Source organism: Orycteropus afer, unplaced genomic scaffold, assembly GCF_000298275.1.
Source record: "Orycteropus afer afer isolate SDZICR_OR568_19922 unplaced genomic scaffold, OryAfe1.0 scaffold00001, whole genome shotgun sequence".
In the NCBI taxonomy this organism is placed as follows: Eukaryota; Metazoa; Chordata; class Mammalia; order Tubulidentata; family Orycteropodidae; genus Orycteropus; species Orycteropus afer.
The window spans coordinates 20,067,834-20,090,859 of NW_006921588.1; the positions used below are offsets into that span (position 1 = coordinate 20,067,834).

At 40.7% G+C, this 23,026-nt stretch overlaps 1 protein-coding gene across 1 annotated transcript in view; it reads left to right on the plus strand.

Annotated features, from left to right (window-relative positions):
• Window positions 1–23,026, plus strand: part of TTN (titin) — a 284,216-nt gene that overhangs the window by 234,537 nt on the left and 26,653 nt on the right. Inside the window, 9 exon segments of the mRNA XM_042780925.1 lie at window positions 14–17,119; window positions 18,049–18,345; window positions 18,452–19,039; window positions 19,125–19,427; window positions 19,544–19,840; window positions 21,263–21,550; window positions 21,662–21,961; window positions 22,221–22,523; window positions 22,621–22,926. Coding sequence (XP_042636859.1) covers window positions 14–17,119; window positions 18,049–18,345; window positions 18,452–19,039; window positions 19,125–19,427; window positions 19,544–19,840; window positions 21,263–21,550; window positions 21,662–21,961; window positions 22,221–22,523; window positions 22,621–22,926 — 19,788 coding nt within the window.

The following is a 23,026-nucleotide window of genomic DNA, read 5'->3' on the forward strand; positions in this document are numbered from 1 at the left end:
TTTCTTTTTTCAGATCCTCCAGGACCACCTTCAAATGCACATATCACTGATACTACCAAGAAATCTGCTTCTTTAGCATGGGGCAAGCCTCATTATGATGGTGGACTTGAAATCACTGGCTACATTGTAGAACATCAAAAAGTAGGAGAGGAGACCTGGACTAAAGATACAACAGGAACGGGCATCAGAATCACTGAGTTTGTTGTCCCTGATCTTCAGACTAAAGAAAAATACAACTTTAGAATCAGTGCCATCAATGATGCAGGTGTTGGAGAGCCAGCAGTGATTCCAAATGTTGAAATTGTAGAACGGGAAATGGCTCCTGATTTTGAACTAGACGCTGAGCTTCGAAGAACACTTGTTGTTAGAGCAGGGCTCAGTATTAGAATATTCGTGCCAATTAAAGGTCGTCCTGCTCCTGAAGTGACATGGACTAAAGATGATATCAACCTTAAAACCCGAGCCAATATTGAAAATACAGAATCATTTACTCTTCTGATTATCCCAGAATGTAACAGATATGACACTGGTAAATTTGTGATGACAATTGAAAACCCTGCTGGCAAGAAAAGTGGTTTTGTTAATGTCAGAGTCTTAGATACTCCAGGACCTGTTCTCAACCTGCGACCCACTGACATCACAAAGGAGAGTGTCACCCTACACTGGGACCTCCCTCTGATAGATGGGGGCTCACGTATAACAAACTATATTGTGGAGAAACGTGAAGCAACACGGAAATCTTATTCCACAGTCACCACTAAGTGCCATAAATGCACATATAAAGTTACTGGCTTGTCTGAAGGATGTGAATACTTCTTCAGAGTGATGGCAGAAAATGAATTTGGAATTGGTGAGCCAGCAGAAACAACAGAACCTGTCAAAGCCTCTGAAGCACCATCACCTCCAGATAGTCTTAATATTATGGACATAACTAAGAGTACGGTCAGTCTGGCATGGCCTAAATCAAAACATGATGGTGGCAGTAAGATCACTGGCTATGTGATTGAAGCCCAAAGAAAAGGCTCTGATCAATGGACCCACATCACAACTGTGAAAGGGTTAGAGTGTGTTGTGCGGAATCTAACTGAAGGGGAGGAATACACCTTCCAGGTGATGGCAGTGAACAGTGCCGGGAGAAGTGCCCCTCGAGAAAGCAGACCCGTCATTGTCAAAGAGCAGACAATGCTTCCAGAATTGGATCTACGTGGCATTTACCAGAAATTGGTCATTGCCAGAGCTGGTGACAACATCAAAGTTGAGATTCCAGTGCTTGGTCGACCAAAGCCCACAGTTACATGGAAGAAAGGTGACCAAATCCTTAAACAGACACAGAGAGTTAATATTGAAAGTACTGCAACTTCAACCATCTTAAATATCAACGAATGTATAAGAAGTGATAGTGGACCTTATCCATTAACAGCAAAGAACATTGTAGGAGAGGTCGGTGATGTCATCACCATTCAAGTCCATGATATCCCAGGACCACCTACTGGACCAATCAAATTTGATGAAGTTTCATCTGATTTTGTAACCTTCTCTTGGGAGCCACCTGAGAATGATGGAGGTGTACCAATAAGCAACTATGTAGTGGAAATGCGACAGACTGACAGTACCACATGGGTCGAGTTAGCAACCACTGTTATACGTACTACCTATAAAGCCACTCGCCTTATTACTGGAGTGGAGTATCAATTCCGTGTAAAAGCTCAAAATAGATATGGAGTTGGACCAGGCATCACATCAGCATCTGTAGTTGCCAACTATCCATTTAAGGTTCCTGGGCCTCCTGGCACCCCACAGGTAACTGCAGTCACCAAAGACTCGATGACAATCAGCTGGCATGAGCCTCTTTCTGATGGAGGAAGCCCCATTTTAGGATATCACATTGAAAGAAAAGAACGAAATGGTATTCTCTGGCAGACTGTGAGCAAAACATTAGTACCAGGCAACATATTCAAATCAAGTGGACTTACAGATGGTGTTGCGTATGAATTCCGAGTGATTGCAGAAAACTTGGCAGGCAAAAGCAAGCCAAGCAAGCCATCTGAACCTGTGTTTGCTTTGGATCCCATTGACCCACCTGGGAAACCGGTTCCTCTCAATATTACTAGACACACAGTAACACTGAAGTGGGCTAAGCCTGAATACACTGGAGGCTTTAAAATTACTAGTTATATAGTTGAAAAGAGAGACCTTCCTAATGGACGGTGGCTGAAGGCCAACTTCAGCAACATTTTGGAAAATGAATTTACAGTCAGTGGCCTAACAGAAGATGCTGCATATGAATTCCGTGTGATTGCCAAAAATGCTGCTGGTGCTATTAGTCCACCTTCTGAGCCATCAGATGCTATAACATGCAGGGATGATGTTGAAGCACCAAGAATAATGGTAGATGTTAAGTTTAAAGACACAGTTATATTAAAAGCAGGTGAAGCGTTCAAGCTGGAAGCTGATGTTTCGGGCCGCCCACCTCCTACAATGGAATGGACCAAAGATGGAAAGGAGCTTGAAGGCACAGGAAAATTAGAAATAAAAATTGCAGACTTCTCTACAAATCTGGTAAACAAGGATTCAACAAGAAGAGATAGTGGTGCTTATACCCTAACAGCAACTAATCCTGGAGGTTTTGCCAAACACATTTTCAACGTCAAAGTTCTTGATAGACCAGGCCCACCTGAAGGACCTTTGGGTGTGTCTGAAGTGACAGCAGAAAAGTGTGTATTGTCCTGGTTACCTCCACTGGATGATGGAGGTGCCAAAATTGATCATTATGTGGTACAGAAACGTGAAACCAGTAGATTGGCATGGACAAATGTAGCATCAGAAGTCCAAGTAACAAAATTAAAGGTCACCAAACTTTTGAAAGGCAATGAATACATATTCCGTGTCATGGCTGTAAACAAATATGGAGTTGGAGAGCCACTGGAATCAGAGCCTGTGCTTGCAGTAAATCCTTATGGACCCCCTGATCCACCCAAAAACCCTGAAGTTACAGCTATTACTAAAGATTCAATGGTTGTCTGCTGGGGACATCCTGACTCTGATGGTGGAAGTGAAATCACCAATTATATTGTGGAACGGCGTGATAAAGCTGGGCAACGCTGGGTCAAATGCAACAAAAGAACTCTTACTGATTTAAGATACAAAGTGTCTGGACTGACAGAAGGACATGAATATGAGTTCAGGATTATGGCTGAAAATGCTGCTGGCATTAGTGCACCCAGTGCAACCAGTCCATTTTATAAAGCTTGTGACGCTGTGTTTAAACCTGGCCCACCAGGTAATCCTCGTGTTCTAGATACAAGCAGATCATCCATTTCAATTGCTTGGAATAAACCTATCTATGATGGTGGGTCAGAAATCACTGGATATATGGTTGAGATTGCCCTGCCAGAGGAAGATGAATGGAAGATTGTCACTCCACCATCTGGGCTCAAGGCAACTTCTTATACCATCACCAACCTCACTGAGAATCAGGAATATAAAATCCGCATATATGCCATGAATTCTGAGGGAATTGGGGAACCTGCACTTGTTCCTGGAACTCCAAAGGCTGAAGAAAGGATGCTGCCTCCAGATATTGAACTGGATGCCGACCTGCGTAAAGTTGTTACTATAAGAGCCTGTTGTACCCTGAGACTATTTGTTCCAATAAAAGGAAGGCCTGCTCCTGAAGTGAAATGGACACGGGAACATGGAGAATCTTTAGATAAAGCTAGCATTGAATCCACAAGCTCTTACACCCTTCTTATTGTTGGAAATGTGAACAGATTTGACAGTGGCAAATATATACTAACTGTAGAAAATAGCTCAGGCAGCAAGTCTGCATTTGTCAATGTTAGAGTACTAGATACACCAGGCCCTCCACAAGACCTGAAAATAAAGGAGGTCACTAAGACATCTGTCACACTTACATGGGAGCCTCCTCTCATTGATGGAGGTTCAAAAATAAACAACTATATTGTTGAAAAGCGAGAATCAACAAGAAAAGCTTACTCAACTGTTGCAACAAATTGCCACAAGACCTCCTGGAAGGTAGACCAGCTTCAAGAAGGCTGTAGTTACTATTTCAGGGTTCTGGCTGAAAATGAATATGGTATCGGCTTGCCTGCTGAAACTACAGAATCTGTTAAAGCATCAGAACGACCTCTTCCTCCAGGAAAAATAACTTTGATGGATGTCACAAGGAACAGCGTGTCACTCTCTTGGGAGAAACCAGAGCATGATGGAGGCAGCCGAATTCTTGGCTACATTGTGGAGATGCAGAGCAAAGGCAGTGACAAATGGGCCACATGTGCCACAGTCAAAGTCACTGAAGCCACAATAACTGGATTAATTCAGGGTGAAGAATATTCTTTCCGTGTTTCAGCCCAGAATGAAAAGGGTATCAGTGATCCTAGACAACTGAGTGTGCCAGTAATTGCGAAAGATCTTGTCATTCCACCAGCCTTCAAACTCCTATTCAACACTTACACTGTACTGGCAGGTGAAGACTTAAAAGTTGATGTCCCATTCATTGGACGTCCTACCCCAGCTGTAACCTGGCATAAAGATAATGTACCACTAAAGCAAACAACTAGAGTAAATGCAGAGAGCACAGAAAATAATTCACTGTTGACAATAAGGGAAGCTTGCCGGGAAGATGTTGGACATTATGCAATCAAACTGACTAACTCAGCCGGTGAAGCTACTGAAACGCTTAATGTTATTGTTCTTGACAAACCAGGGCCTCCAACTGGACCAGTTAAAATGGATGAGGTGACAGCTGATAGTATTACTCTTTCCTGGGGCCCACCAAAGTATGATGGTGGAAGTTCTATCAATAACTACATTGTGGAGAAACGGGACACTTCCACAACCACCTGGCAAATTGTGTCAGCCACTGTTGCAAGGACAACAATAAAAGCTTGCAGATTAAAGACTGGATGTGAATATCAGTTTAGAATTGCAGCTGAAAATAGATATGGAAAGAGTACATATCTCACTTCTGAGCCTATTGTAGCCCAATATCCATTCAAAGTTCCTGGTCCTCCAGGCACACCATTCGTAACATTCTCCTCAAAGGACAGCATGGAAGTACAATGGAACGAGCCAGTCAATGATGGAGGTAGCAAAGTCATTGGCTATCATCTGGAACGTAAGGAAAAAAATAGCATTCTTTGGGTTAAGTTGAACAAAACACCTATTCCTCAAACCAAGTTTAAAACAACTGGTCTTGAAGAAGGCATTGAATATGAATTTAGGGTCTCTGCAGAGAACATCGTGGGAATTGGCAAGCCAAGTAAAGTATCAGAATGCTACATGGCTCGTGACCCATGTGATCCACCAGGGCGGCCAGAGGCAGTCATTGTCACAAGGAATTCTGTGACTCTTCAGTGGAAGAAACCCACCTATGATGGTGGAAGCAAGATAACCGGTTATATTGTTGAGAAGAAAGAACTACCTGAGGGCCGCTGGATGAAAGCCAGTTTCACAAATGTCATTGACACTCAATTTGAAGTAACTGGCCTAATTGAAGATCACAGATATGAGTTCCGGGTTATAGCCCGAAATGCTGCAGGAGTATTTAGTGAGCCTTCAGAAAGCACGGGAGCAATAACAGCAAGAGATGAGATAGATCCACCACGAATAAGTATGGACCCAAAATTCAAAGACACTATTGTACTTCATGCTGGTGAATCATTCAAGATTGATGCAGATATTTATGGTAAACCGATACCAACCATTCAGTGGCTAAAAGGTGATCAGGAGCTTTCAAACACAGCTAGATTAGAAATAAAGAGCACTGATTTTGCCACTAGTCTCAGTGTAAAAGATGCAACACGTGTTGACAGTGGAAATTACATACTGAAGGCCAAAAATGTTGCAGGAGAAAGGTCAGTGACTGTGAATGTTAAAGTTCTTGATAGACCAGGGCCACCTGAAGGACCTGTTGCTATATCAGGAGTTACTGCAGAAAAATGCTCGATAGCTTGGAAACCTCCACTACAAGATGGTGGGAGTGATATCATAAATTATATTGTGGAAAGGAGAGAAACCAGCCGCTTAGTTTGGACTGTGGTTGATGCCAATGTGCAAACTCTTAGCTGCAAAGTTACTAAACTTCTCGAGGGTAATGAATATATTTTCCGTATAATGGCTGTAAACAAGTATGGTGTTGGTGAACCTCTTGAATCTGAACCAGTAATTGCCAAGAATCCCTTTGTAGTGCCAGATGCACCCAAGGCTCCAGAAGTCACAACAGTGACCAAGGACTCAATGATTGTTGTATGGGAAAGGCCAGCATCTGATGGTGGCAGTGAAATACTTGGATATGTTCTTGAAAAACGGGATAAAGAGGGCATTAGGTGGACAAGATGCCACAAGCGTCTCATTGGGGAGTTGCGCTTCAAAGTAACTGGACTCCTAGAAAATCATAACTATGAATTCAGAGTTTCAGCTGAGAATGCTGCTGGACTTAGTGAACCAAGCCTACCTTCCACTTACCAAAAGGCTTGTGATCCTATTTACAAACCAGGACCTCCAAATAACCCCAAAGTCATAGACATTACTAGATCCTCAGTTTTCCTTTCTTGGTCCAAACCAATATATGATGGTGGCTGTGAAATCCAAGGATATATTGTTGAAAAATGTGATGTGAGTGTTGGTGAATGGACTATGTGCACTCCACCAACCGGAATCAATAAAACAAATTTAGAAGTAGAGAAGCTATTGGAAAAGCATGAGTACAACTTCCGTATCTGTGCTATTAATAAAGCTGGAGTTGGAGAACACGCTGATGTCCCTGGACCTGTAATAGTTGAAGAAAAACTGGAAGCACCAGATATTGATCTTGATCTAGAACTACGGAAAATTATAAATATAAGGGCAGGTGGCTCCTTAAGGTTATTTGTTCCTATTAGAGGTCGTCCTACCCCAGAAGTTAAATGGGGGAAGGTGGATGGTGAAATCCGAGATGCAGCTATAATTGATGTCACTAGCAGTTTCACCTCTCTTGTTCTTGACAATGTCAACCGGTATGATAGTGGGAAATACACTCTCACATTAGAAAACAGCAGTGGAACAAAGTCTGCCTTTGTGACTGTGAGAGTCCTGGATACACCAGGTCCACCTGTTAACCTGAAAGTCACAGATATCACCAAAGACTCAGTATCAATTACATGGGAACCTCCTTTGTTAGATGGGGGATCCAAAATCAAAAATTACATTGTTGAAAAACGTGAAGCCACAAGAAAATCATATGCTGCTGTTGTAACAAATTGCCATAAGAATTCTTGGAAAATAGATCAACTCCAAGAAGGTTGCAGTTATCACTTTAGAGTCACAGCTGAGAATGAGTATGGTATTGGTCTGCCTGCCCATACTGCTGATCCAGTTAAGGTTGCTGAAGTCCCACAACCTCCAGGGAAAATAACTGTGGATGATGTTACCAGAAACAGTGTCTCCCTGAGTTGGACAAAGCCTGAACACGATGGTGGCAGTAAAATCATTCAGTATATTGTGGAAATGCAAGCTAAGCACAGTGATAAATGGTCAGAGTGTGCTCGAGTAAAATCCCTTGAAGCAGTAATTACTAACCTAACTCAGGGAGAAGAATATCTTTTTAGAGTTGTTGCTGTAAATGAAAAGGGAAGAAGTGATCCTAGGTCCCTTGCAGTTCCCATAGTTGCCAAAGATCTGGTCATTGAGCCAGATGTAAGACCTGCATTCCACAGTTATAGTATACAGGTTGGCCAAGATTTGAAAATAGAAGTACCAATTTCTGGACGTCCTAAGCCAACCATTACCTGGACTAAAGATGGTCTTCCACTGAAGCAGACCACAAGAATCAATGTCACTGATTCTACTGACCTTACCATACTCAGCATTAAAGAAACTCACAAGGATGATGGTGGACAATATGGAATCACAGTTGCCAATGTTGTTGGCCAGAAAACAGCATCCATTGAAATCATAACTCTAGATAAGCCTGATCCTCCAAAAGGACCTGTTAAATTTGATGAAGTCAGTGCTGAAAGTATTACATTATCTTGGAACCCTCCGTTGTATACAGGAGGCTGCCAAATCACCAATTACATTGTTCACAAAAGAGATACAACCACCACAGTATGGGATGTTGTTTCCGCTACTGTTGCTAGAACTACTCTCAAAGTGACCAAACTGAAAACTGGTACAGAATATCAATTCAGAATATTTGCTGAAAACAGATATGGACAAAGTTTTGCCTTGGAGTCTGATCCAATTGTAGCTCAATATCCCTACAAAGAACCAGGTCCTCCAGGCACACCATTTGTCACAGCCACTTCCAAAGACTCCATGGTTGTACAGTGGCATGAACCAATCAATAATGGTGGAAGCCCAGTCATAGGTTACCACCTTGAGAGAAAAGAAAAAAATAGTATTTTGTGGACAAAAGTCAACAAAACTATTATTCATGACACCCAATTTAAAGCACTCAATCTCGAAGAAGGCATTGAATATGAATTCAGAGTTTTTGCTGAAAACATTGTTGGTGTAGGCAAAGCAAGCAAGAATTCTGAATGCTATGTAGCCAGAGATCCCTGTGATCCACCAGGAACCCCAGAAGCAATAATGGTTAAAAGAAATGAAATCACTTTACAGTGGACAAAACCTGCATATGATGGTGGAAGTATGATTACAGGGTACATTGTAGAGAAACGTGACTTGCCTGAGGGTCGCTGGATGAAAGCCAGCTTCACAAATGTCACTGAAACTCAATTTACTGTATCTGGACTTACTGAAGATCAAAGATATGAATTCAGAGTCATTGCAAAGAATGCAGCTGGTACATTAAGTAAGCCCTCTGACAGTACTGGACCAATAACTGCCAAGGATGAGGTTGAACTCCCAAGAATTTCAATGGATCCAAAATTCAGAGACACAATTGTAGTAAATGCTGGAGAAACATTCAAGCTTGAGGCTGATGTCCATGGAAAGCCCCTGCCTACTATTGAATGGCTAAGAGGAGATAAAGAAGTTGAAGAATCTGCTAGATGTGAAATAAAGAACACAGATTTCAAGGCTTTACTTATTATAAAAGATGCCATTAGAATTGATGGTGGTCAGTATATTTTAAGAGCTTCCAATGTTGCAGGTTCTAAGTCATTTCCAGTAAATGTAAAAGTATTAGATAGACCAGGACCTCCAGAAGGGCCAGTCCAGGTTACCGGAGTCACTTCTGAAAAATGTACTTTAACTTGGTCTGTCCCGCTTCAAGATGGTGGAAGTGATATTTCTCACTATATTGTTGAAAAGAGAGAAACCAGTCGACTTGCCTGGACTGTTGTGTCTTCAGAAGTTGTGACCAATTCTCTCAAAGTTACCAAACTCTTAGAAGGAAATGAATATATTTTCCGTATAATGGCTGTCAACAAATACGGTGTAGGAGAGCCTTTAGAATCTGCACCAGTAGTAATGAAAAATCCATTTGTGCCACCTGGACCACCAAAAAGTGTGGAAGTCACGAACATTGCCAAGGACTCCATGACTGTCTGCTGGAACCGTCCTGATAATGATGGTGGAAGTGAGATTATTGGTTACATTGTAGAGAAAAGAGACAGAAATGGCATTAGGTGGATAAAATGTAATAAACGCCGCATTACTGATTTGCGTCTAAGAGTCATGGGATTAACAGAAGATCATGAGTATGAATTCAGAGTCTCTGCAGAAAATGCTGCTGGAGTTGGAGAACCAAGTCCAGCTACAGTTTATTATAAGGCTTGTGATCCTGTGTTCAAACCTGGCCCACCCACCAATGCACACATTGTAGACACCACTAAAAATTCAATTACACTTGCCTGGGGTAAACCCATCTATGATGGTGGCAGTGAGATCCTGGGATACATAGTAGAAATCTGTAAAGCAGATGAAGAAGAATGGCAAATAGTTACTCCACAGACTGGCCTGAGAGTGACTCGATTTGAAATTCCAAAACTCACTGAACACCAAGAGTACAAAATACGAGTTTGTGCCCTCAATAAAGTTGGTTTAGGGGAGGCAGCATCAATTCCTGGAACTGTGAAACCAGAAGATAAACTTGAAGCACCTGAACTTGATCTTGATTCTGAATTAAGGAAAGGAATAGTTGTAAGAGCTGGTGGATCTGCCAGAATTCACATACCATTCAAAGGTCGCCCAACACCTGAGATCACTTGGTCTCGAGAGGAAGGTGAATTCACAGATAAGGTCCAAATAGAAAAAGGATTAAACTATACCCAACTATCAATAGACAACTGTGATAGAAATGATGCTGGAAAATACATTCTCATGCTGGAAAACAGCAGTGGAACCAAATCTGCTTTTGTAACTGTGAAGGTTCTTGACACTCCAGGACCACCCCAAAATTTGGCAGTCAAGGAAGTGAGAAAAGATTCCGTCCTTCTGGTATGGGAACCACCAATCATTGACGGAGGTGCAAAGATCAAGAACTATGTTATTGATAAACGTGAGTCAACCAGAAAAGCATATGCTAATGTAAGTAACAAATGCAACAAAACAAGCTTTAAAGTTGAGAATCTTACAGAAGGAGCCATTTATTACTTTAGAGTCATGGCTGAAAATGAATTTGGAGTTGGTGTTCCAGTGGAAACTGTTGATGCTGTGAAAGCTTCAGAACCTCCTTCCCCACCAGGAAAGGTAACACTCACTGATGTGTCTCAAAGAAGTGCATCACTTATGTGGGAGAAACCTGAACATGATGGTGGTAGCAGAATCCTAGGGTATGTTGTCGAAATGCAGCCCAAAGGAACTGAAAAATGGAGTGTGGTGGCTGAATCCAAAGTCTGCAATGCAGTTGTTACTGGTCTGAGTTCTGGACAAGAATATCAGTTCCGTATCAAGGCTTACAATGAGAAAGGAAAAAGTGATCCAAGAGTGCTTGGTGTTCCTGTCATAGCCAAGGACTTAACTATACAGCCTAGTTTGAAGTTACCATTTAACACATACAGTATCCAAGCTGGAGAAGATCTTAAGATTGAAATTCCAGTTATAGGGCGACCAAAACCTAACATTTCTTGGGTCAAAGATGGTGAGCCTCTTAAACAGACAACAAGAGTAAATGTTGATGAGACAGCTACCTCAACTATTTTGCACATTAAAGAAAGTAACAAAGATGACTTTGGAAAATACACTGTAACAGCAACAAATAGTGCAGGCACAGCGACTGAAAATCTCAGCATTATCATTTTGGAAAAGCCTGGACCTCCAGTTGGACCAGTTCGGTTCGATGAAGTTAGTGCAGACTTTGTGGTCATATCTTGGGAACCTCCAGCTTATACTGGTGGCTGTCAGATAAGCAATTACATTGTAGAGAAGAGAGACACAACTACCACCACTTGGCACATGGTATCAGCAACAGTTGCAAGAACAACAATTAAAATAACGAAACTTAAAACAGGCACTGAATACCAGTTTAGAATTTTTGCTGAAAACAGGTATGGAAAAAGCACCTCTCTGGATTCTAAACCAGTTATCGTACAATACCCATTTAAAGAACCAGGACCACCTGGAACTCCTTTTGTGACATCTGTTTCAAAAGATCAAATGCTTGTGCAATGGCATGAGCCAGTTAATGATGGAGGTAGCAAAGTTATTGGCTACCATCTTGAACAAAAAGAAAAGAACAGCATTTTATGGGTTAAGTTAAATAAGACTCCCATTCAAGACACCAAATTCAAAACAACTGGACTTGATGAAGGCCTTGAGTATGAATTCAAAGTTTCTGCTGAAAATATTGTTGGCATCGGTAAACCTAGCAAAGTGTCTGAATGCTTTGTTGCTCGTGATCCATGTGACCCACCTGGTCGTCCTGAAGCCATTGTTATTACAAGAAACAATGTTACACTGAAATGGAAGAAACCTGCCTATGATGGTGGTAGCAAAATAACAGGTTATATTGTAGAAAAGAAAGATCTACCTGATGGCCGTTGGATGAAAGCCAGCTTTACTAATGTATTAGAAACTGAATTTACAGTGAGTGGACTTGTAGAAAACCAAAGATATGAATTTAGAGTAATTGCAAGAAATGCAGCTGGCAACTTTAGTGAACCATCTGAAAGTACTGGTGCCATTACTGCAAGAGATGAAATTGATGCACCAAATGCCTCACTGGATCCAAAATATAAAGATGTCATTGTTGTCCACGCAGGAGAAACTTTTGTTCTTGAAGCTGATATCCGTGGCAAACCTATACCTGATATTGTTTGGTCAAAAGATGGAAAAGAGCTTGAAGAAACAGCTGCTAGGATGGAAATTAAGTCCACTATTCAGAAAACAACTCTAGTTGTCAAAGACTGTATACGGACTGATGGAGGACAATATATTCTAAAATTGAGTAATGTTGGTGGTACAAAATCTATACCAATCACTGTAAAAGTACTTGACAGGCCAGGGCCTCCTGAAGGGCCTCTGAAAGTTTCAGGAGTTACTGCTGAAAAATGTTACCTGGCATGGAACCCACCTTTGCAAGATGGTGGAGCTAATATTTCACATTACATCATTGAAAAGAGAGAGACAAGCAGACTCTCCTGGACCCAAGTTGCAACTGAGGTACAGGCCCTAAACTACAAAGTCACTAAACTTCTTCCCGGTAATGAATACATTTTCCGGGTTATGGCTGTGAATAAATATGGAATTGGCGAGCCCCTAGAATCTGAACCTGTGATAGCCCGTAATCCTTATAGGCCACCAGGTCCTCCTTCAACACCTGAAGTCTCAGCAATCACCAAAGAGTCTATGATAGTAACATGGGCACGTCCAGTGGATGACGGAGGTGCTGAAATTGAGGGCTATATTCTCGAAAAACGAGATAAAGAAGGTGTTAGATGGACTAAGTGCAACAAGAAAACACTAACAGATCTTCGGTTCAGGGTAACTGGGCTCACTGAAGGCCATTCCTATGAATTCAGAGTTGCCGCCGAAAATGCAGCTGGTGTGGGTGAACACAGTGAACCATCTGTTTTCTATCGTGCATGTGATGCCTTGTATCCACCAGGTCCACCAAGCAATGCAAAAGTGACAGATACTTCCAGATCTTCTGTATCTCTGGCATGGAATAAGCCAATTTATGATGGTGGCGCACCTGTTAAAGGTTATGTTGTTGAGGTCAAAGAAGCTGCTGCTGATGAATGGACAACTTGCACTCCACCAACAGGACTACAAGGAAAACAGTTCACAGTGACCAAGCTTAAAGAAAATACTGAATATAACTTCCGTATTTGTGCCATCAATTCTGAAGGTGTAGGTGAACCTGCGACTATACCTGGTTCAGTCATTGCTCAGGAAAGATTAGAGCCACCAGAAATAGAACTAGATGCTGACCTCAGAAAGGTGGTCATTCTGCGTGCAAGTACTACTTTACGCTTATTTGTCACTATCAAAGGTAGACCAGAACCTGAAGTTAAATGGGAAAAGGCTGAAGGCATTCTCACTGATAGGGCCCAGATTGAGGTGACCAGCTCCTATACAATGTTGGTGATTGATAATGTTACCAGATTTGATAGTGGTCGGTATAATCTGACATTAGAAAATAACAGTGGCTCCAAAACAGCTTTTGTTAATGTCAGAGTTCTTGACTCACCAAGTGCCCCTGTGAATTTGACTGTAAGAGAAGTGAAGAAAGACTCAGTGATACTCTCTTGGGAAGCACCACTTATTGATGGTGGAGCAAAGATTACAAACTACATCGTTGAAAAACGAGAAACTACAAGAAAAGCATATGCTACTATTACAAACAATTGCACTAAGAATACTTTTAAAATTGAAAATCTACAAGAAGGATGTTCTTACTACTTCCGAGTCTTGGCTTCCAATGAATATGGGATTGGTTTGCCAGCTGAAACAACTGAACCTGTTAAAGTGTCTGAACCACCCCTCCCACCTGGAAGAGTAACTCTTGTTGATGTGACCCGTAATACAGCTACCATTAAGTGGGAGAAACCAGAAAGTGATGGGGGCAGCAAAATTACCGGTTATGTAGTTGAAATGCAGACTAAAGGAAGTGAAAAATGGAGCACTTGCACACAAGTTAAGACTCTAGAAGCAACTATATCTGGTCTAATAGCCGGAGAAGAGTATGTCTTCAGGGTAGCGGCAGTTAATGAAAAAGGAAGAAGTGATCCTAGACAACTTGGAGTGCCAGTAATTGCAAGGGATATTGAAATAAAGCCATCAGTTGAGCTTCCTTTCAATACTTTCCACATAAAGGCTAGAGACCAACTTAAGATTGATGTGCCGTTTAAAGGAAGACCTCAACCCACTGTAAACTGGAAAAAAGATGGTCAGATTCTTAAAGAGACAACTAGGGTCAATGTTTCTTCTTCAAAGACTGTAACATCCTTATCTATTAAGGAAGCTTCAAGGGAAGATGTTGGAACTTATGAACTGTGTGTTTCAAATAATGCTGGATCTATAACAGTTCCTATTACTGTAATTGTCCTTGATAGACCAGGACCTCCAGGACCTATACATATTGATGAAGTTAGTTGTGACAATGTATCTATTTCTTGGAATCCTCCAGACTATGATGGTGGCTGCCAAATTAGCAATTACATCGTTGAAAAGAAAGAAACCACTTCTACAACATGGCAAGTAGTTTCACAAGCAGTTGCAAGAACATCCATTAAAATAGTTCGTCTGACAACAGGAAGTGAATATCAGTTCCGTGTTTGTGCAGAAAACCGCTATGGAAAGAGCTCCTACAGTGAATCTTCAGCTGTTGTTGCAGAGTATCCATTCAGTCCCCCAGGTCCTCCTGGTACTCCTAAAGTTGTACATGCCACAAAATCTACTATGATTGTAAGCTGGCAAATGCCAGTTAATGATGGAGGAAGTCAAGTACTTGGCTATCACCTTGAGTATAAAGAAAGAAGCAGCATTCTTTGGTCCAAAGCAAATAAAATGCTCATTGCCGATACTCAGATGAAAGTTTCTGGCCTTGATGAAGGACTGATGTATGAGTATCGTGTATATGCTGAGAATATTGCTGGAATTGGTAAATGTAGTAAATCTTGTGAACCAGTGCCTGCAAGAGATCCTTGTGATCCTCCCGGACAACCTGAAGTTACAAATATAACAAGAAAATCAGTGTCACTTAAATGGTCTAAACCACATTACGATGGTGGAGCTAAGATCACAGGCTACGTTATTGAACGTAGAGAACTACCAGACGGCCGGTGGTTGAAGTGCAATTACACTAACATACAAGAAACATACTTTGAAGTAACTGAACTTACTGAAGATCAGCGTTATGAATTCCGGGTTTTTGCAAGGAATGCTGCTGACTCAATTAGTGAACCATCTGAATCCACTGGACCTATTACAGTTAAAGACGATGTTGAGGCTCCAAGAATTATGATGGATGTCAAGTTCCGAGATGTCATTGTCATCAAAGCTGGAGAGGTCCTTAAGATAAATGCAGACATTGCAGGGCGACCTCTGCCAGTAATTTCCTGGGCCAAAGATGGTAAAGAAATTGAAGAAAGAGCAAGAACAGAAATTGTCTCAACAGACTGTAATACTTTGTTAACAGTTAAAGACTGTGTAAGACGAGATACTGGGCAGTATGTACTAACATTGAAGAATGTTGCAGGAACTCGGTCTGTGGCAGTTAATTGCAAGGTCCTTGATAAGCCTGGCCCACCAGCAGGACCACTTGAAATAAATGGTCTCACTGCTGAGAAATGCTCTCTTTCCTGGGGACCTCCCCAAGAAGATGGTGGTGCAGATATTGACTATTACATTGTAGAAAAACGTGAAACAAGCCGTCTTGCATGGACAATATGTGAAGGGGAGTTAAGGACAACATCCTGTAAAGTAACCAAGCTACTCAAAGGCAATGAATACATATTTAGAGTAACTGGTGTCAATAAATATGGTGTTGGTGAGTCGCTTGAGAGTGTGGCTGTAAAGGCACTGGACCCATTTACAGTTCCAAGTCCACCCACCTCTCTGGAAATTACATCTGTGACCAAAGATTCCATGACACTTTGCTGGTCCAGACCTGAAAGTGATGGAGGCAGTGACATCTCTGGATACATAATTGAAAGGCGAGAGAAAAGCAGCCTACGATGGGTGCGTGTAAACAAAAAGCCAGTTTATGATCTACGAGTGAAATCAACAGGACTTCGGGAAGGATGTGAATATGAGTATCGGGTTTATGCAGAAAATGCCGCTGGCCTAAGCCTTCCAAGTGAAACCTCTCCCTTAATTCGGGCAGAAGATCCAGTTTTCTTACCATCGCCTCCATCCAAACCCAAAATTGTGGACTCGGGCAAGACAAATATAACTATTGGCTGGGTTAAGCCCTTATTTGATGGTGGGGCTCCAGTAACTGGATATACTGTAGAATACAAAAAATCTAATGAAACTGACTGGACAACTGCCATTCAGAACTTAAGAGGTACAGAATATACAGTAAGTGGACTAACAACAGGAGATGAATATGTTTTCAGAGTGAGATCCATCAATAAGGTCGGTGCTAGTGATCCCAGCGATAGCTCTGATCCTCAGATAGCAAAGGAAAGAGAAGAAGAGCCTGTATTTGATCTTGACAGTGAAATGAGGAAGACCTTGATTGTCAAGGCTGGTGCTTCATTTACCATGACTGTGCCTTTCCGGGGAAGACCAGTACCCAACGTCTCATGGAGTAAGCCAGACACTGATCTTCGCACCAGAGCTTACATTGATTCCACAGACTGTCGTACGTCACTTACTATTGAAAATGCCAACAGAAATGATTCTGGAAAGTATACATTGACAATTCAGAATATTGTGAATGCCGCTTCACTTACTTTAGTTGTCAAAGTTTTAGATTCCCCTGGTCCTCCAACCAATATTATGGTACATGATGTAACCAAAGAGTCTGCAGTGTTATCCTGGGATCTTCCTGAAAATGATGGTGGAGCACCAGTGAAGAATTACCACATAGAAAAACGTGAGGCCAGTAAAAAAGCCTGGGTCTCTGTGACCAACAACTGTAATCGCCTGTCCTACAAACTTGTGAACTTACAAGAAGGAGCTATTTATTACTTCAGAGTCTCTGCAGAAAATGAATTTGGTGTTGGTGTACCAGCTGAAACGAAAGAAGGAGTTAAAATAACAGGTATGTTTTTAGGACCAAAGAAAATGCACATATCCATATTAATTGTGATAGTGTAAACCACTCTAATTATTAGTCATTGTTTAACCTCTAATGAGTTGGTTCACATAATATGAAATCTCAAAGTTTTTCATTGCTAAAAAAAAATTCATGTAGAAATTTACATAGCTAAAATTGGATAATATCTGTTGGATTTAAGTGTACTTGAATTTGACTGCCTACATAATTGTATAGAAGCTATATGATAATTGTTTTGCTTTTGCCTCTTACAAGATTGTTCTTGATGCCCCTTTTTAAATCCATGATGAATCTGGGGTTAATTTTATCAAATAATCCTGTCATCAGACATTGAATTTGAATGCCATACCATGTAATGACCCTTACTTAACCTGGGGGAGCTTTGGTTGGCTCAGAACCAATTTGCTCACATAAAAAGTTAGATGGGCAGTACAAACAACAAATATGAACCCCTTTGTAAATACAATACTGAGTTGTCAATGAAAGCAAACATGGGTATAGGGACGGATAGATGGGTGAACAAGCTAAACAATTATGTATGTCTAAATGGAGAGTGTATCCAAGATCATATACAGGGTTGGCAGACAATGGGCCTCTCGAAGAGTATGAAGGGATGGACACTGGGAGGAGGTAACTATGGGGAGGAAGTGGGAGGGGAGCTGCTGCATTGTAAATTTTGGTCAATGACATGAGACAAAGTATATGTGAACTGCTGTATGAAAAGTGAATTTACTCTGTAAATCTTCACCCAAATCCTAATAAAAAAAAAAAAAAAAAAGAAAAGTTAGAAAGACTCAAATCACAGTAATTGTATGCCCTTTATTTAACATTTTTCTTTTGACAACACAAAAAGAGCACATATTGAAAAGTTGTTGCAGTAATCTTTGTTCTGTTTTGATGCTTTCTTTTCTTAGAAAAACCAAGCCCACCTGAAAAACTTGGAGTAACAAGTATAGCCAAAGACAGTGTTTCCCTGATGTGGTTGAAACCAGAACACGATGGTGGAAGCAGAATTATACACTATGTTGTTGAAGCCCTAGAAAAAGGACAGAAAAACTGGGTTAAATGTGCAGTGGTAAAGGCAACCCGTCATGTTGTTTCTGGTCTGAGGGAGAATCATGAATACTTTTTCCGGGTGTTTGCTGAAAATCAAGCTGGTCTGAGTGACCCAAGAGAGCTTCTGCTTCCTGTTCTTGTTAAGGAGCAACTGGGTATGTCTAATTTTATGTAGTAGCAAAATTGGAAATTATTTGCATTGTCTTAAGTTAATTTTTAGAAACTCACATTTCCTTTCATTTGACATACTTTATCTTTCAGAACCACCTGAAATTGATATGAAGAATTTCCCAAGTCACACTGTCTATGTTAGAGCTGGTTCAAACCTTAAAGTTGACATTCCGCTTTCTGGAAAACCACTGCCCAAAGTGACCTTATCAAGAGATGGTGTCCCACTGAAAGCCACTATGAGATTTAATACTGAAATTACTGCTGAGAATCTCACCATTAATCTCAAAGAAAGTGTTGCTGCTGATGCTGGAAAGTATGAGATCACTGCTGCCAACTCCAGTGGAACAACCAAAACCTTCATTAACATCGTTGTGCTGGACAGGCCTGGTCCTCCAACTGGTCCTGTTGTTATTAGTGACGTAACTGAAGAAAGTGTGATGCTCAAATGGGAGCCACCTAATTATGATGGTGGAAGTCAAGTTACCAATTACATTGTACTCAAGAGAGAAACAAGTACCACAGTATGGACTGAAGTGTCTGCCACAGTTGCAAGAAATACGATTAAAGTCATGAAACTGACCACAGGAGAAGAATACCAATTCCGTATCAAGGCAGAAAACCGCTTTGGCATCAGCGATCACATAGATTCAGCTTGTGTGACTGTCAAACTACCATATAGTAAGTTGTCAAACTTTTCAAAGATCCTGTATTTTCCTTTAGCATAAATGTTCATATTAACCTATGGGATTTATCTCTTTTGTAGCAACACCTGGACCACCATCCACACCATGGGTTACCAATGTTACTCGAGAAAGTATCACTGTGGGCTGGCACGAACCAGTGTCCAATGGAGGCAGTGCAGTCCTAGGCTATCACTTGGAAATGAAAGACAGAAACAGTATTTTATGGCAAAAAGCCAACAAATTGGTCATCCGTACAACTCACTTCAAAGTTACTACAATCAGTGCTGGACTTATTTATGAATTCAGGGTGTACGCAGAAAATGCTGCTGGTGTTGGAAAACCCAGCCATCCTTCTGAACCAGTCCTAGCCATTGATGCCTGTGGTATGTATTTGTCATAAGAATGATGGTCTGACTGCTTAAAAATGCAAATCTTATTTCTGCAAAGCAAGATAATATTGACATAAGTGCCTCTAACCTGCTTTCTCTTATTACTACAGAACCCCCAAGAAATGTTCGTGTCACTGATATCTCAAAGAACTCTGTCAGCCTTTCATGGCAACAACCAGCTTTTGATGGAGGAAGCAAAATTACAGGTTACATTGTTGAGAGACGTGACCTTCCAGATGGCAGATGGACCAAGGCCAGCTTCACCAATGTCGTTGAGACTCTATTCACCGTCTCTGGCTTGACTCAGAATTCCCAGTATGAATTCCGTGTTTTTGCTAGGAATGCTGTTGGTTCCATCAGCAATCCATCTGAAATTGTAGGCCCCATCACGTGCATCGATTCTTATGGTAAGCATTTTTTTTATTTTAAATACCAATAGCAATTTAACTCAATATTTTTCCATACTTTTTCTTGTTCTAATATATAGAATAATTTTTACAATATGCCTAGTTAGATTTTTTTTTTGGGGGGGGGGAGGGTGGAGAAATTAGGACCTAGCTGTGAGTCTTAGGCCAATTCCTTAACCTCTCTGGGCCTCTTGACTTAACCTGTAAAATGAGAGATATAGACAACAGGGTATATAACCAATTTAACCTTTCATGATTTTTTGATCATGAGCTGGTGTTTTCATGCTTCCATTTTAAGTTATCACAGTCAATAATTAAAATTATGTTTGAGAGCCCAGGAAATATTCCTGTTAAGTAAATGAAAGCCTAAACAGAGACTTTGAAGATGATAACATTAGTAGTAGCTGATTACTGGGTACTTTTCATGGCTTTTCTCTCTTAGTTTTAACAGCCCTAAACGCAGCCCTATTTTAATAAGATCAACAGAAGTTTAGAGAATTTATGGAACTTTCCCCCAAGGTCAAACACTCATTAATGAGGGAGTGAGTATTCAAACTCAAGCAGACAGTCTAGACACTGCCATAGACTACATTACTGTTGGTCCAAAATATACATAATTGGCCACTGTGGAAAATGATTGGTGCATTCAACTCAACAGTGGTTTCAAAATTACAATTTCACATGAGTTAGGTGCCCTATGATACTTTTTCTAAATGCTCTTCATTTTCAAGGAAGAAAGTGAGCCACTACAGTGTCTAGGCAAAACTATCCACCCCCATCCTCATGCTGATAATCCCAAGGCTGCTCTTTATGAATCAGGCTTTATAGACATCAATCAGATCATTAGTATTTGTGAGACTATAAACCAAGTCAACTTAATTTTGTTTCTCAAAAGTGCTAAGCAGCTTGGCAGAAAACCTGTCCTGTGAGCAGGTAGGTCTGTGAGTAGAGAATTCAGACTTCAAGGGTCTGATGTGAACTGCCCAAACTTGAATATCTGAAGGTAAGGGAAAAAAAAAAAGAACAGGAGATAGGTAGAAGAGGAATGAGAGCCTGGAGTGAAAGGAAATGTAAAATGTAGCTTCTTCAGCCATGTTCTCACTAATGTATCCCATTTCAACATTTAAATAAATCAGCTAAAAGACTTAAAGATACATTTAAAAGGCACTTAGGTTTTAGTGCAATTAACGGGTCATTGGGATAGAGCTTGCTCACAATCTTTCATCTACATCTAGGACAGAGGAGTGGCTTGTAAAATTTTAGTTTTTTAAATAATAGATTAATAGGATTATAAGTGTTGTGTGAGGGAGAGAGAGAGAGAGAGTATTTTTTACATAAGGACCGGTGACCTTATTTGGAAACTGTTGAAATTATTTTTTTCACTCTTATCTTCTAAATATTTCTTATCTGTTTGTCTTACAGGTGGACCTGTAATTGATTTGCCTCTAGAATATACAGAAGTTGTCAAATACAGAGCAGGCACATCTGTAAAACTCAGAGCTGGCATTTCTGGAAAACCTGAGCCTACAATTGAGTGGTATAAAGATAATAAAGAGTTACAAACCAATGCACTGGTGTGTGTTGAAAATACCACTGACCTAGCTTCTATACTCATCAAAGATGCTAATCGTCTTAATAGTGGAATCTATGAATTAAAACTAAGGAATGCCATGGGCTCAGCCTCAGCTACCATCAGAGTACAGATCCTTGGTGGGTGCCAAATACAGGCCAACATCATATTTTGCTTGCCTGGAGCTTAGTAACTTTAAATCAGTAGCCTTTAAAAAATACTAACATACTGTTTTGTTCTTCCAATGACAGACAAACCAGGACCTCCAGGTGGACCGATTGAATTTAAGACCGTTACTGCTGAAAAGATAACCCTTTTCTGGCGACCTCCAACAGATGATGGTGGTGCCAAAATCACTCACTTCATTGTGGAAAAGCGTGAGACAAGCCGTGTAGTGTGGTCTATGGTGTCTGAAAATTTGGAAGAGTGTATCATTACAACCACCAAAATTATCAAAGGAAATGAATACATCTTCCGAGTTCGAGCTGTGAACAAATATGGAATTGGCGAGCCACTGGAATCTGATCCAGTTATAGCAAAGAATGCATTTGGTGAGATGTGATTTTATTAGAAAAATGAAGACAAACACATGAAAAAAAATTAAAATTAAATAAACTATCCTTCTAGCCTGTGAATATATTGTGTTAGAATGATTTCCTTTTGCATTATACCTCCTCACATTACCACCCTTTTCACAAAAAGTATAATAAATGAAATTAATATGAATCCATAGGATTTGAAGATTGAAATGTAGAATTTGTCAGAAATGTTTGAGTCCTTGAACTTATTTTCCTTTTCCTTTCTAAATAGTTACACCTGGACCACCCAGCATGCCAGAGGTGACAAAGATAACCAAGAATGCAATGACTGTTGTCTGGAGCAGGCCAGTCGTAGATGGTGGTAGTGAAGTAAGCGGTTATTTCCTCGAAAAACGAGACAAAAAGAGTCTAGGATGGTTTAAAGTACTAAAGGAGACTATCCGTGACACCAGGCAGAAAGTAACAGGACTCACAGAAAACAGTGAATATCAATACCGAGTGTGTGCTGTAAATGCTGCTGGTCTGGGTCCATTTTCTGAACCATCCGACTTTTACAAAGCTGCTGATCCTATTGGTAAGTACTTACCAATGCAGCAGCTTCACCTGTCTTCTTTTGTATGGCTCAATTGTATATAATTAAGTAACTCCTCTGTTGTAAACGACCATTCCAGATCCTCCAGGCCCACCAGCAAAGATAAGAATTGCAGATTCAACTAAATCATCCATCACTGTTGGCTGGAGTAAACCTGTCTACGATGGAGGCAGTGCTGTTACTGGGTATGTTGTTGAAATGAGACAAGGAGAGGAGGAGGAATGGACCGTCGTCTCTGCCAAAGGAGAGGTCAGAACTACAGAATATGTGGTATCTAATCTGAAACCTGGAGTCAATTACTATTTCAAGGTATCTGCTGTAAACTGTGCTGGACAAGGAGAACCTATAGAAATGACAGAACCTGCACAAGCTAAAGATATACTTGGTATGTACCTACTAGTTTGGCTGTGATTTCATTTTTTATTAAAGTATTTCCAGAAAATTACTGCTTTCTTGCTCTTAAAATTCATCATGTATGTCCATTT